This window comes from Acanthaster planci, linkage group LG06 (genome assembly GCF_054643075.1).
Source record: "Acanthaster planci isolate LZ-2023a linkage group LG06, COTS_SCS, whole genome shotgun sequence".
NCBI lineage: Eukaryota > Metazoa > Echinodermata > Asteroidea > Valvatida > Acanthasteridae > Acanthaster > Acanthaster planci.
Genome location: NC_141782.1, coordinates 931,899 through 945,738, shown reverse-complemented (window position 1 = coordinate 945,738; position 13,840 = coordinate 931,899). Strand labels below are relative to the sequence as shown.

General features: G+C 42.8%; 1 protein-coding gene across 2 annotated transcripts in view; it reads right to left on the bottom strand.

Moving 5' to 3' along the window:
• Positions 1–13,840, bottom strand: part of LOC110974858 (uncharacterized) — a 51,305-nt gene that overhangs the window by 10,419 nt on the left and 27,046 nt on the right. The window contains exons 4-8 of one of the 2 annotated variants that reach the window (XM_087137554.1): positions 7,549–7,633; positions 6,293–6,384; positions 3,399–3,473; positions 1,962–2,003; positions 129–286 (exon numbers count right to left, since the gene is read on the bottom strand). In XM_087137554.1, coding sequence (XP_086993680.1) covers positions 129–286; positions 1,962–2,003; positions 3,399–3,473; positions 6,293–6,384; positions 7,549–7,633 — 452 coding nt within the window. The remainder of the gene's footprint in view (positions 1–128; positions 287–1,961; positions 2,004–3,398; positions 3,474–6,292; positions 6,385–7,548; positions 7,634–13,840) is intronic. The other variant, XM_022226767.2, reaches the window with a different exon arrangement.

Here is a 13,840-nt window from a genome sequence, read left to right as displayed (position 1 = left end):
TCTCCTGGGATCCATAGCCAATCTATAATCCAAAGAGATGCCACTATTGTAAGGGCTTCTAATTCTGGTTGCCGGTTTAGTCTCATTCCCAGCCGCAGCCATGTGATTGGGACACGGCTTTTGCTCACCACGACTGGTTTGAAGCAGTTGATGAGCATGCAGAAGCGGCTCCTCTCCTCAATCATGCCTCCCCGGACGGCGTTCTTCTCTTGCTCCTCCAACAGCAGGTACATGTCATTGACATCGTGCATGGCGCTGTCCAATCGATACTGGATGTCTGCTTTACCTGCGATGATGAATAAAGGTAAATGTTAATTCCTGTGAGACGCTGATCTCAGCCCAAGTGATGGGACTCTACACTCAGCTCTTTGTAACTGGACGCAATTAAATTCTTCAAGCCTACCCAGACGGGACTGGAACCCACAACCAACCCCATGTGTGCTGCAGCAGTGCAGGACATTCAAGCAGACAGCTACGTGTACAAGTAAACACACATGTAAGGTACACTATTAAAACTGACAGACCAAAGCCCAACTCAGAGCTCTTACCAATTTCACTCCGCATAACTACATGTATAGTTTTCAAGATGTATTTTTGCGTTGGGGAGATGTTAATTATATATAACGGGTTTGCCCTTACCCAACGTATATTAATAAGCACTGTATGCTCAGTGCTTGTCCGAGAGCTTGCGAAAAAAAACCTCACAAGCTTACTCGGGTGGGACTCGAACCCACGACCTCCTGCTTACTAGTGCAGATGTCTTAACCACTCGAATGGGAGTACGTTGGGTAAGGGCAAACCCGTTATATATACATGTATAGTGCTTAAACTGGACCCCACAAGTGACAAAAAATAAGAGGTGCTAAAATGCCACAGTGCTGATTTCGAAGACAAGAAAGGATTCATTGTCACAAACCGCATGCAGACAACGTGTGGCCCTCTAGAAACTCAACAATCAAATCAACATGACAGACTGGCTGAAAGGATCCAAATAAAGAGATATAATGTCTAAAGGTTGAGCTTCAAGACTTTCACAACATGCTTCAAAAACAAATAAACAGAAATAGATAGAAAAAAACTTTCTACAAATACAGACAGCATAATACAGAGAGACTCCGTGAAGTGGTGCAAAACAGAAAGTATCATGTTCAGAAAAGTAGTTCAGCCCAATCAAACATTAGGTTTATAAACGGTCGGTAGAGACAGGTTGGTTGTACTATCTTTCGTCTTTTGTTTGGACTCCTACGGCCAACCAGTGGGTGCCTACAGCTGTGCAGAATTGGCAGGTGGTTCTGGTCCCATCGTTCGTAATAAAAACAATTCACCATCGATGTTCACGGCACGACTGAATCGACAGAGAAATGCCTCATTCGGTTTGCCCACTGAACTGTCCCATTGTAAGGATTACCATGGTGATTTCTGTTGAGGTTACTGGGTATGGACAGCGGTCAGCTGGAAGGTCCTTTGACAGCTTTTCCTGTGTGCGTGCTATCTGCTGGGGGCACTCTGTGGCCCATAAATGGCAGACAGGTGAGGGGACATTTTGGTAGAGTGTGCGGACTGATTTCTATGCAAACATCACGCCACGTGCACAAACAGTTGTTGGCCATAGAAGACACTTCTGGTACATTACATTCAGGTACTGGTATGATTGTAGGTTTGTGTGAGTGAACCAATCCCTAATCTTTAGGACAATTGCAACCGAGATGCATTTTTTGGCAAGAAGACACTCTCCCCTTCTGCCAAACACCTTAAAATGTTTCAACAAATCTGCCACAAACAGCAACGACCAAGCAGAATGAATCAAACGATTACACAGAGTGAATGAAATTGCGCGGACAACTGAATGAATGGGACCACAACCAGTAGAGACCCCGTGCAGTGGCTCAGTTTGAAATGGACACATGCCAATGAATAAACATGAGTGAAACATGAATAGTCAATGCTTAGTTTCCTCATACTTAGTGTTTCATTGTGGTGTTTTATTGTCGAGTCCTCCTTGCCTGATGGAGGCAGTCAAGCAGGATTTAAGAACAAGGAAAACACTGATGTCATGTGATGCATTTCAGAACAAGAAAAAAATTGGCATTGTTCCAGCAACGTGATGTAAAATTCAGAGCAAAATGTTAAGTGTATGTATAGCCAAAGATTCTGTCTATCGAGAGGTTTTTATAGCCACATTCAACTGTATATCTCCTTAGCCATTGTCTCAACAGATATATATACAATGTATATGTAAGAATCCTAAGACAGAGTAAAGGTTTAAAATATGGCTTTTGATTTCTCTTGCCTTCAGTTTGTAAACAGCCTACAAGACCATACTCGTTGCATGATTAAAAAGGCTTTGAAACAACACAGTACACTTCAGTTGCAATGACTAGAGGCAATGACGCAGCTGCCTAACGATGGCGAAAATCAAACACGTCGTATATTTTGAGCAATGGCCCTCAGCAAGCAGTGGTTCAAAATATGATCATGACTCGACTGGCTGGTTGCAGCATGAGTTACGGCACACCGCAGCAATACATGAAATCGTGTCGGCTGACGCCGCAGATGCTCATACATCATTCTTCTTGCTTCCCGCAACAAGCCCGGTACCCACAATCATCGGCTCCTACCCTGGACGCTGGATGAGTGGCCCTTTGAGAATTAAGTATGTGTGGATCTACATTGATGATGACACAGGATACTTACCCACACAAACCTCAATCACAACTTCTGCAAACCGCACACGGAGACTAGGAAGTGTGGGGCGTACGCTGCTCGTACATCCCCCCCCTTATTGATTAAGTGATTTTCTTTCTGAGTCATGTCCACTTTACTCATCATGCTCATGTTCTGAACCACATCAGAGGTAGCCATGTAAAAGTCAACATGCCCTGTTCAACATCTTTAACACCTGTTTCAACTAAGGTTACTTCTGCTCAGCGAGCTATTTCCAGTTTAAATCAGTTGATGAAACGGAAAGGATGTTGGCTTGGAAACACATGTGAGATTGACCTATGACTGCCTGACCTGTGATGTCCCGAGGCACTGTCAACTTCCTTTAATATCTGTCTCGAAATAGGATATATGGCAATTTGTTGCCCAAGGGCTGTTGGTCTAGTCATACTCACATGCTGCAATGTGATTGGTTTAAAGTATACAGTCTGGTTTCTGTACTCTGATACATATGCTGTGATAACATCTTTAAGACAGTTGGCAGACCATGCTTGACAAGTGAAGAATGTAATTTCTGTAAAGCACCAGTTGTTGGTGTTGGAAACGGCTGGCTTTTGTTCGGACCCCAACAGTGGAAGAAATGGAAGTTATTGTAAATGTGCAACAAACTTCACGGAAGTACATGTATGTTCCTGACTGATGATACACTCAAAGCTTTGCTCTCGTGTATTGGGTACCTTTTCTGGCTTTCTTCTGCAGTCTCACAGTATCGGACGACTTCTTCTTGATATCCTGTCTGGCTTTCTTGTAATCTGTTTAAAAAGCAGAGAGAGAAGCAGATAAGAAAGTGCTGGAGATGACGCTAAATTTCCAACAAACAGTGAAAGGGTAGCCATTTTGAATCTGCTTGTGTTGGACTAATGAAATTCAAAAGCTTTTTAGTGTACCTAAATCTGCGGCTCTTTCTGGTTCTTTCTCTATCTGGTTCATAAGTGACTTCGTCACAAAGGCGGATGCGCCACGATTTGCAGGCTCTCATTGGACAATCGCTGAAGTTGCGCGATAACTTCCAGTTTTGTGGTTCCATTTACCATGTTCCAAGCACAACTCTATGTGCAGTGCACGTGTGCAGTGGGCGTGGTTTAAACTGAAGTGATGTCACACTTACGAACGGGATAAAGCAATGAATACACAGAGATTGACAACTTCTGCAATTTCAATATACACTGACATACCGGTAACATATTTTGACACTATTACATGGATTTATGAAAAAAAAGATTAAATGTGTGATATACAGGTCAAGCTACCAATTTGTTGATACCAGCTCTATATAAACCTGGTCATCCACATGACGTAAAATCCAGCAAAGTCACAAGGACAATAGATGACACATTTAACACCCGCTGACCCCTACGAGGACACACTGTCACATCAAACATGACTGTCATTATTCCCCTCCCCGCAGTCCACAGAATCAAAGACCAGATTAATTTCTAAGCAGATTGGATTTGATTTGCCCAGCAAAGCGCCTGGATTAGGGACCATGTTGCTTTCAACTGCAGCGACCCTGCATGGCATTGACGCCGCCATGGGCCAATCAATTGGGTACAAACTCCAAATGGAATTGACGAGAGATAGGCAGCAGAGACACAGCCTCTGTTTGTGACTTTTTGAAATCATCGAATCCATCAGACATAGTCTACTCGCTGCAAAGGAAAAGAATTACACGCGAGTACCTTGTGCATAAATATCTCTTCGCAACGTCAAATTTTGCAGAGAAGGTGTTACACTTGAGTGGTCCAGTGAGTTTTGTTGAAAACCTAAATGCTGATTGATGCACTTGAGTCTCTCGAAAATTATTTTAGACTTTTTCAGTCATGCTTGCCTCTTTCGAAAAATTAAGAAGTCTTTTATCAAATGTGAAGGTGTGACAATGCATTATTGAATAATTTTAGGCCTGTACTTCAAATCTCAAATGATGAAAAAACAATGACATTTTTCAAAGTCTGCCCAACTGGCAATCTTCAACCTGATTTTTTCCCCACTTTCTGGATGCCAGCATGTTGACCTAGTGAATGTTGAGGCATTAATGTTATCCCCAAAAGCCAATTCATACATTCGGACTGTTTTCTCTGTGTATCAACGTTTGAGCACCCTCTGCACTGAACAGCTTCATGGAAGTCAGATAGAGGGAACTGTGCCAAACGCAGGGGGGGGGGTAATTCTGCTAGGCCCCAAAGTACATGACCCCCATAAAGCACTGATTGCGCCCCATCTGCAAGCTGAATGCATAATGCATATTTGCAAATGATATAACCATTTTGAGACGATGTAATGGCCTTGCATTGTGATGTGTAGCACTGAATACCAAACGACTTCCTAAATGCTAGTTATTTTAACAGCATGCCCAGGTGTGCACGTACATGGGACTTCAATCTGCAGAAACAAGCCAATCATTCTCTGACATCTGATTTTCTTTTTTGAGCGTAGCGCCATCTGCTAGCTCTTTACACATGCGCGACCACTCCATTGACATCTGTGATTGCTTCAACCATTTCTTAATCGAATAAGTCCTGATCTGTCAATTTTCACATGGTTTTTCACACACCTTCAGGCTAATTCACCCTACAGGCCAATGCGGAGTGCAAAGGAGATTTGACATCACAAAAGATTTGCAGCAAAATGTCACCGAGTTGAAAGGGATTTACTTTTTGCCAATTCACACGGCAAATATTTGACCTGACGTCACAAGTTCGTGTTTGTGTTGCTTTTAGGCCCTTTAGGGATAACAATTACACTTATGCCGATACATGTACACGTATGTCTCAGGAGACAAATTCTGGTTATCTGAACTGAAACAGAAAAATGCTACTTTGTAATTCTTTCCTAGCCAAGGGGCAAAAATATTTCTTTGAAATGCGTGGGCTTATTATTTTTCCCGGCTGTGATTTTGCAGGTGCTGTTTTCAGCCAGAATGACATAAACCACTTAATCTTCTGGAACATGAACACGCCCGCCCGTGGGAGGGGGGGAGGTGCGAGCCATGACACAGGCTGTGATATCTTCATCAGGATGGGCCAGAGCTTGCTCCCAGACTCACTAATGGCCATCAAGGGAACTGCCTTCTTGCCTGTCTGTTGTGGCCGGGCAGGGTGCAGTGACAGCCCCCTACCCAGATCACGACATGTAGCTCCCATCTCCATCAATTCATCCACCTGTGCAATTTTCTTTATCACATCACACCACATCCCCTGTGGGCAACTGTACAAAGACAGGGGATACCCATTCTGGGCAAGGATGGATGGCTTTTCTCTCGTTCTCTTCAGATCAGAATTATTCATAAAGGCAGTGACCGGTTTAGCTATCCTGAACAGTCAAAGTGCTGAGCACGTCTATCTGCACATCATTTGTATCACATTTCAAGCCTGATTTATACAGTGATGAAAGACTTCAAGATTCGGTCTCATTGTCACTGTGACAGGGAGGGCATAAGGTTCAAAGAAGATCTATGGGAAATGGTTGCAGCTACTAGCCAATGGCTTTCATGGGTACACGCCTGTTTCAAACAAACAAGGAAGACAAGGCTTTCAAGGATGGGGAGGAGGGAGTCAGTTGTAACCATGGCTACCTTTGGCGTGCTCTTTGTCCAGTTGCGTAGTGATCTTCTTCCAGTCCTCCATGCGCTCCTGAAGTGGATTCACCAGACACTCCATGATGGCACTGATGAGGGGGTCAAAGGAGAAAGAGATACATTTGGTAGGATCATCAACATCTATAATGTGAGTTATTATGACATTCATGGACTCTGTAAAATTATGCTCTCATAGTAATGACAAATCCTACATGGTGTATATCGAGTTTGGGTTAAAACTTTCCACTGACATTAGCTAAGGGAGCCATCAAAACTTCTTCATGCTCGTTTCCATGGTCACCTGGTGTGCATATGGGTAAAGTTATGGGGAGTGTTAACCAAAGATCGTATAGCGCCGAAGGTGAAAGATGGATAACTCTGCCCTAAAGGTGTAATTACCATGGGCGCCATTTGAGCAAGCGATACGCCTGCGCAGTTTATGATAATGCTTCAGCGCAAACTCACCAGGTGCACGTGGCTGCCGCAGCGCCTGCGCGATGCGCAGGCGTATCGCTTACTCAATTGGCACCCATGCAATTACAATGTTTTACGTGTATTCACGGTGAAGTTTGCCATCTTGCGCCGCGATACGATCTTTGGTGCCAATTAAGTTGCTGAAAATTCATAAATACCTCAGACAGTCTCCCAATTCAACAACGTGTAACCTGATTGTGTGTTAACACTTGATAATGCCCGATGAGAAATGACAATGCTCGCTGCGTAAATCACGTGCTGGCATCTGGATACGGGGCAGTTTACCCTACTGTCTGATTGGTCAAGCGTCTGTGAGCATGGGGCTCTCCACTCGCACCCCAATTGGACAATTTGCACAAGGAATATTCCATAAAATGGACGGGGGTGTTTGGCAAAAGGAAAGTAACATTCCAGATCAAAATTGCTGGAAATCCATTATATATTGACTTCTTTTGACTCTCTGACTAAAACGGTATTAATGAATGGGAATAAATGTATGTTCTTGGCTGGTCTTAAACTAATGTTTAAGACCAGCTCAGGTGACCGAACGATGCGGCTCTGGCATTAGTTGCATCCCTTCTCCAGAGCTGGTCTTAAATGCATATTTCATATTTAAAAACAAACAAAACTGACCTAGATGTATGGGCTAAAATGTCCCAACATAAAAAAGTGGCTTTATGAAAAAAAGTGTGGCAATCGTGGCTCTGTTTTATGTCGGCTCTCTCTATGGATTTGCCTGAATAAAGACAAGGCATCCTGACCATCAGCGAGTCACTTACTTGGTGAAAGACTTGAGTTTGAGTTCAATGGTCTTATGTCTGATACACATTCTCGTTAGCGAGGCACCCAGATCCTTGGTAGCACCTGTAAAAGAACAACAAATTCTGTCATTCATTTCTGATGGAATTTACAGAAAAGAGAAAAAGATCAACTGCATTCCAGAAATGACTTTTGCCAACTTCAACACAAAGCAAAGGCTCTAGTTTTTGTTTTGTATATGATATATGTACTTTTCACTTTGAAGTTTTCTTAAACACAAGTAAGAAATTAGAAAGGGTATTAATGTAAACAAAGGAAACAAATAACTGAAAGTACACTTTGTGGCCAAAACAGAAAAGCTCAGCTTGTCAAATACCTTTGACCGAAAGTGTACTGTGGCCAAAACAAAATAGTTAAGCCTGCATAAAAGAATCATCAGAAACAAAGCGTCCATTTATATTTCAAACTAGGCGCTGTAAAAACTTGCCAAGAGTGAAAGTGCAAGACTTGAGATAAAAACCACGCTCCAAGGCATAAGGTATTACACCTCAAGCTTTAAAACTAAAACTAATATCAAAAGGACTTGTTGTTCAGAAAATAAACAGAAAAGATAAAAGCATTGGATTATATTTTTCCCATAATATGAATGATTTCATAGCGTGGACATATGGTTTTGATTTAGACCCAAGGGAAACTATCGCAGTGGCTCAGTAGGAAACATTGCAACAGCTCCCACAAGCCCGGGTGCACCTGTTACAGAGTTTACATGGTGTTTGCTACACTATGAAATCTAAATGAGTGGACTTTAAACCGTTATTAGCATTGGACAAACTTCCGATTGATAGGAAACCTCCTACTGATATCAATCACAGAGTTTATTGCAATGAAAACATGTTTGTCATGACTGAAATGTGGGTGTATAACAGTTTCTGCAATTGGTCAAACGTTAAAAAAGTAATTGCCATTACAGATTAAACGGGTTTACATGACGTGGATCACTGACTTGTACTAAAACGCTCTGTCACCATGACTACAGTTTATCAAAATGGAAGCTCCTCAAGTGTGAGCTACTTGCAGGTTGTAATGTAAGGACATATTTATCAAGTGGTACATGCACAATGTAGGTACTGGTTTACGACCTTCTGATTAATGGGAAAGGCCCTGGGTATTTGGTGAACCTAAAAGAAACAAACATGGGTACACCTTTACCCTTTGACCACTTGAAGGTCCACTCCTGCAAAGTTTCAGATCTATCCCCAACCTTGTTGGTAGCTTTACTTTTTACTACGAGCAGATAAGTGCAGACAGGTCTTTGTTACCGATCAGCCTCATTTTTCAAAGAACATCACAGCTGCCCTGCACTTTAACTTCAATATTTATTTCCAGCCACAAATGTCCGGGAAAGCAGAAGTGGATTAGTCAAAATAGTTATCTCTACATCAAAGGGGAAATTCTGGCAGGCCAGTGAAGACATGTTCTTGAGGAAAAGAGAAGCATTGTTCAATTAGATTTCCAGACATAAATTACAATAATCACTAGAGCCTTGTAATTCGTAACCTGTTGAAAAGAACTTGGATCCCTTTTATGCCATGCGTGACACCATAAAGACAAGCGATGTAAAATTCTTGTGGGTTTTCCCCATCCAAATGACCAAGAGTAGAATAAGAAACACTGAAATTCATGCAGACCTTCAAGCAATCACAGACTTGTCCAGTTTCATGTTTATAATCATCAGAAGACGACAATACAATGGGAACTTGCAAAGCAAATTCAACAGGGGATCAAACTCTTGACCAAAAAATGTGGCAGGACAAGACAGTGATCAGGTTAGGCCAAACAAAAAATTAGTTGTGTTTCCTATTAAATTAGGGTGGTTGGTTGGGTAAAATGGTTTTATTTTACTCTAAATTTTTATAGCCCAAAAAATTAGGGTGGGATGATGGTCTGTATTTTTTAGGGGGGAGGCGCCTATATTGGTAACAGGTACTAAGTCAGTGTCGGATTCATACTGTACATGTGCACGTCAATATTACATATCAGCACTGTGATTGAGTAGTAAAGCAGCTGGTTGTTGAAATACAAACACAGAAGAGCCGTCCATCTCTTGCCAAAAAATTAAAACAATACAATGTACAGGATGTTGTAAACAAAATTAGGCTCAGGGCAAGGCACCATAAGTTTTTATATTTGATTGATTTGTTGAATTAAGGTTTCGCATGATTTTCTACATGTAGGTTGGGTCGGGTAACAGGAAACACAGTTGTTTTTGGTTTGGCCTTATAGAACCTGGAACCTGCTCATTGGAACAAAGGAGGGAGATCTACAAGGTCTACATGTCACTCAAACTCTCCCGTTTGGATTACTTACTGTTCAACTTTAACTGTACTGGAGATCCCTAGCCTTATCCCGAATGTACCCTGCCTTTCTATTTACGACAACTACAGCGGGGCTCGTTGGAAGTGGTTCTCACAGAAATCAACTTTCAATTTGTTCTCTTAGCACATAGCACAAGGTCAGGTTCACAATAGCCCAGCCTGTATTGCCGCTGACCCCAAACATTTCCAGATGTTTGTATAAGTTTTAAGACCTATTGTCTTCTGGTGTCTGGCCCTTACCATTGTTCACATCAGTCAACGGGCAATACCATTACAGTAATAATGATGGGGGGGGGGTGATTGTTGGAATAACTGCAGACAGGATATAGGCCAGCCTAAGAAATGAAATGCCAAAACCTCCTGGAGCATAAAATTTGTAACTTGGTGTTATTATTTTTGGTACCCCGCACCTGAGCCTGGGGATGAAGGCAACTTCTGCCACAGGTGCGGCCCAGATCCGACAACAGACACCTCCTTGGGTTGCAAAGGTCATAATCTGACCCAGGTGGGGTAACAATTGAGTTTTATATTGCAGGTTCATGTCAAATGCTGCAACGCTTGGCGAGCATGTGACAGCAGCGGGTGATAAATTGCTGGGGATTACACATGCGCTGTCCTTGTACTGACATGAATATTCCTTGGTGGAGGTTACTTCAGCATGAAAGGTGTCCATTAATCATATCAATTATGATGTTCATGTACATGTGAAGATGTCTGGTTCTCTCATGCGTCCATTTTGGTTTCAACCAACCTCTAGGCTTGTGGTAGTGTCTGCAATGTGAGTTCATAAAGACATGGCAATCTACATGTGTATGTACAGTGCACATAGTCATGTAAAGTTGCCCACACATGTATGGAATGCACTGTATACCGGTACAAACTTAGGCAAGATCTTGAGCATTACTCTATGCTTAATAGCAAGGTCCTCAGATTGTCAAAATATAAAACTTTGGCACAATACTCCGACTCAAATCAGACACAAAAACTGTGAATCCGTGTTCTTATTCCTCCGTGCTCAGACATAACCAGCACAAGAGAACATGGAAACAATACTCCAAAAAGTGTCCATGTATTTGTGCTTCTCACTATTTACAGATGCACAGATCCATGAAACTCATTAACAACGCTTCAGGTGCAGTGGTACGTACATATGTATTAGTTTACGGTGGTGTGGGTAGGCCTACATACTTCAAACTCAGTCTGTGGATTACACATGAATGTACATGTACGGCGAGCAACCTGTGTATGTGGACCTACATGTCCATGTAGGCATTCATTATAACCCTGATCCAAACAGAAGCATAATACGGCCGTTTCACAATAGTGCGCCGCCAAGAGTTTGCAACGCGTTGGCCAATCACAATGCGCGAAAGTTGTCGACCCGATGCGCGTTTAGAAAGGGTCGACAAATTTCGAGCATTGTGATTGGCCAACGCGTTGCAAACTCTCGGTGGCGCCCTACTGTGAAACGGCCGTATTGTCCTGTGAGTACAGCACACGACAGCCAGTACATGTACACTCCCAGCTCACACCGTGAAATTCATTTTCACCTCTTCACGGGGGCGCTTTCCATCGGGGCATGCCATTGTCAACTGTAACCCAAGCTATTTGAGGTTGAATAGCGCCGTGTGCCTGCCGCACCCACAACACATGAATGCAGTGGGCTGAAAGACCGTTTTTTTTTTCTAATAAAAGGAACAAGCATCCACATATGCATGCATATTAAATGTGCTCCGACGCAACTGGACTTAATGAACAATGATTTGGACAAGTCCAAAGTCCCTCCACTTGGGGAAACATCTTGAAACATAAGAAATACTACATATATAGTGGCTGATTTGTTAGACAGAGCAGACCCATCTATAAACAGAGTGATACTGAAATCTGTCTGTGATCGTCTGTGACTGCTTGCTACATTAGTGCCGGGTTACTTCTGCATAAATTGCAACTTATTCCAAATCTTAAACCCCTGGTTACATTGGGTTTGAAATCCTGAATGAAACCTCAGTGTGTATGCCTGGTATGTTTCTTCTGCCCTTTGGTGCTCCACACTTCAGTCCAAAATGAGCCTGTACCCGAGCTAGTTTTCTTGTTCCTGAGAGACTTCACCTGAGGCAACAAAGTCTAGAGAACAATTCAATTTCGATCTTCGATCAAGCCAATTTTCAGAAGCAGTTTCTTCCGTCGCCACCTGTAGTCATGCAACTCTGACCAGCCCAAGAAATGGACTCCCCTCATTCTCCAAGAGGCACAAAAATAGCCTCTCTTTCCTCGGGATCCGCACCAGTTCCCAGACGGTGAGAATACCCAACCGAATAATGGGCCATCTGGTTTGTGAACAGCAGGGTTCATCCCAGCAAACACCCAGAGAAGGTCACCAACACTGGCCTTCCTTGTCATGAGAAACAGGCCAGGAAAAAGCTCCCCCATCAATGCCACGAATTATGAACCCAATAAAACAGGACTCCGATTTCAATGGATTTAGACAGACTGGCAATCACCACCCAACCCCCGTAGTCCCCGGTAGTCCCCAGGATACATGTTCATATACTGTGAATTCAGCAGACGGGCCGCTCCCAAGTGGTTTGTGTGAAATCAGCATTGACACCGAGCAAGGCTTAGTTACTCTCCTGTTATCCGATACAAGAATACAGCAGGGGCGGGGATTGACGTGGGGTGAGATACTTGTGTTACACTTTCTAGTCCGTCAGTGAGGTAATGCACTCAGTGAGAGTGCATGAGGGGAATATCCACCTGTGTGTGCGAATGCGAACACTCGTATTCACTTCATGCCCATCTCCTCACTGCAAACGGCATAAATCAACATAAAATGTCCGCCCGAACATGAGCGTCATTCCTGAATTTACAGTGCATCGATGCGCATCAGCATGGACGAGGAAACTGTTGCAAGACAAGTCACTTTTTCTCGCAAAGACTTATCACTGATGACAGGCTTTCAATGAATTTTTAGAAGGAAATTTCAGGTTTTTTTTCTCACGATTGACACGTAAATTAATCCTAAAACCTGGCCCCGTGATAGAAATGCGTTCACAGCCACTGAGTGCATTGTATTAAACTGTGCTCTTACATTCAACTGAGATTTATCCATGTAGGGTTTCCTCACAATGAGGTTTACCTTTTTCCTCTCTGAGAGGGGAGAGTAACCTCGTGCCACCAGGCCAGTGCGTGGAGCAGAAATCACCGAGGGGATTAACCTTTGACACGAATGAAGAATTGTAAGGGGGCCATCCACTGTAAGGATTAGGGGATTCTATGCTGAGTATTTATGTCCATTGAGGGGATTACTCAAGTGTTTTTCTATCCCTTTTAACAGAATGTTAAGATTCAGGTACTGAGCCCGTTACTGTTCCATGTATGTGAGCTACTGCAGATGGGTTGCTCTGGAGCTGTTAAGGCTTCAAAATCCTGTCCACCATTTTTGATGACGAATGTGTTCAGTCACAGGAAGGACTGGTCTCAGGGGAAAAAAAAGCAGATTCTCAGATAAGTGACGCTTTGTAAGAATTCCATGAAACACTTGGACAGCAAATCTAGTCATGAAAAACAAATCTGATTTAAAATACAACCAATTTTGAGGGGACTTTGACAAAGAGGTCAATCAACTATCATTTATTTATTTTTTTTGAAATATATATCTTTTTAATATTTTCACCAGGCCACATGTACATGTACCGGTCTGTACAATGTGAAACATCTCAGTCAGATTTGGGCTCGGAGAGAACAACCCAATTCAAAAACCTTCCAGAAAACTTCTGCCAGTAAACACCGTTTATCCTCAACAAGGCCGCTGGCAAGGCCACTTAAGATAGCTTTCATTCCAAAAAACCAGTTCAACAACATTTGGCTCCATTTTCATCCACTGTCCTGTCTATGAAATGTTAGTTTTTTCTCTTAACCGCTGAACAAATATCCAGCC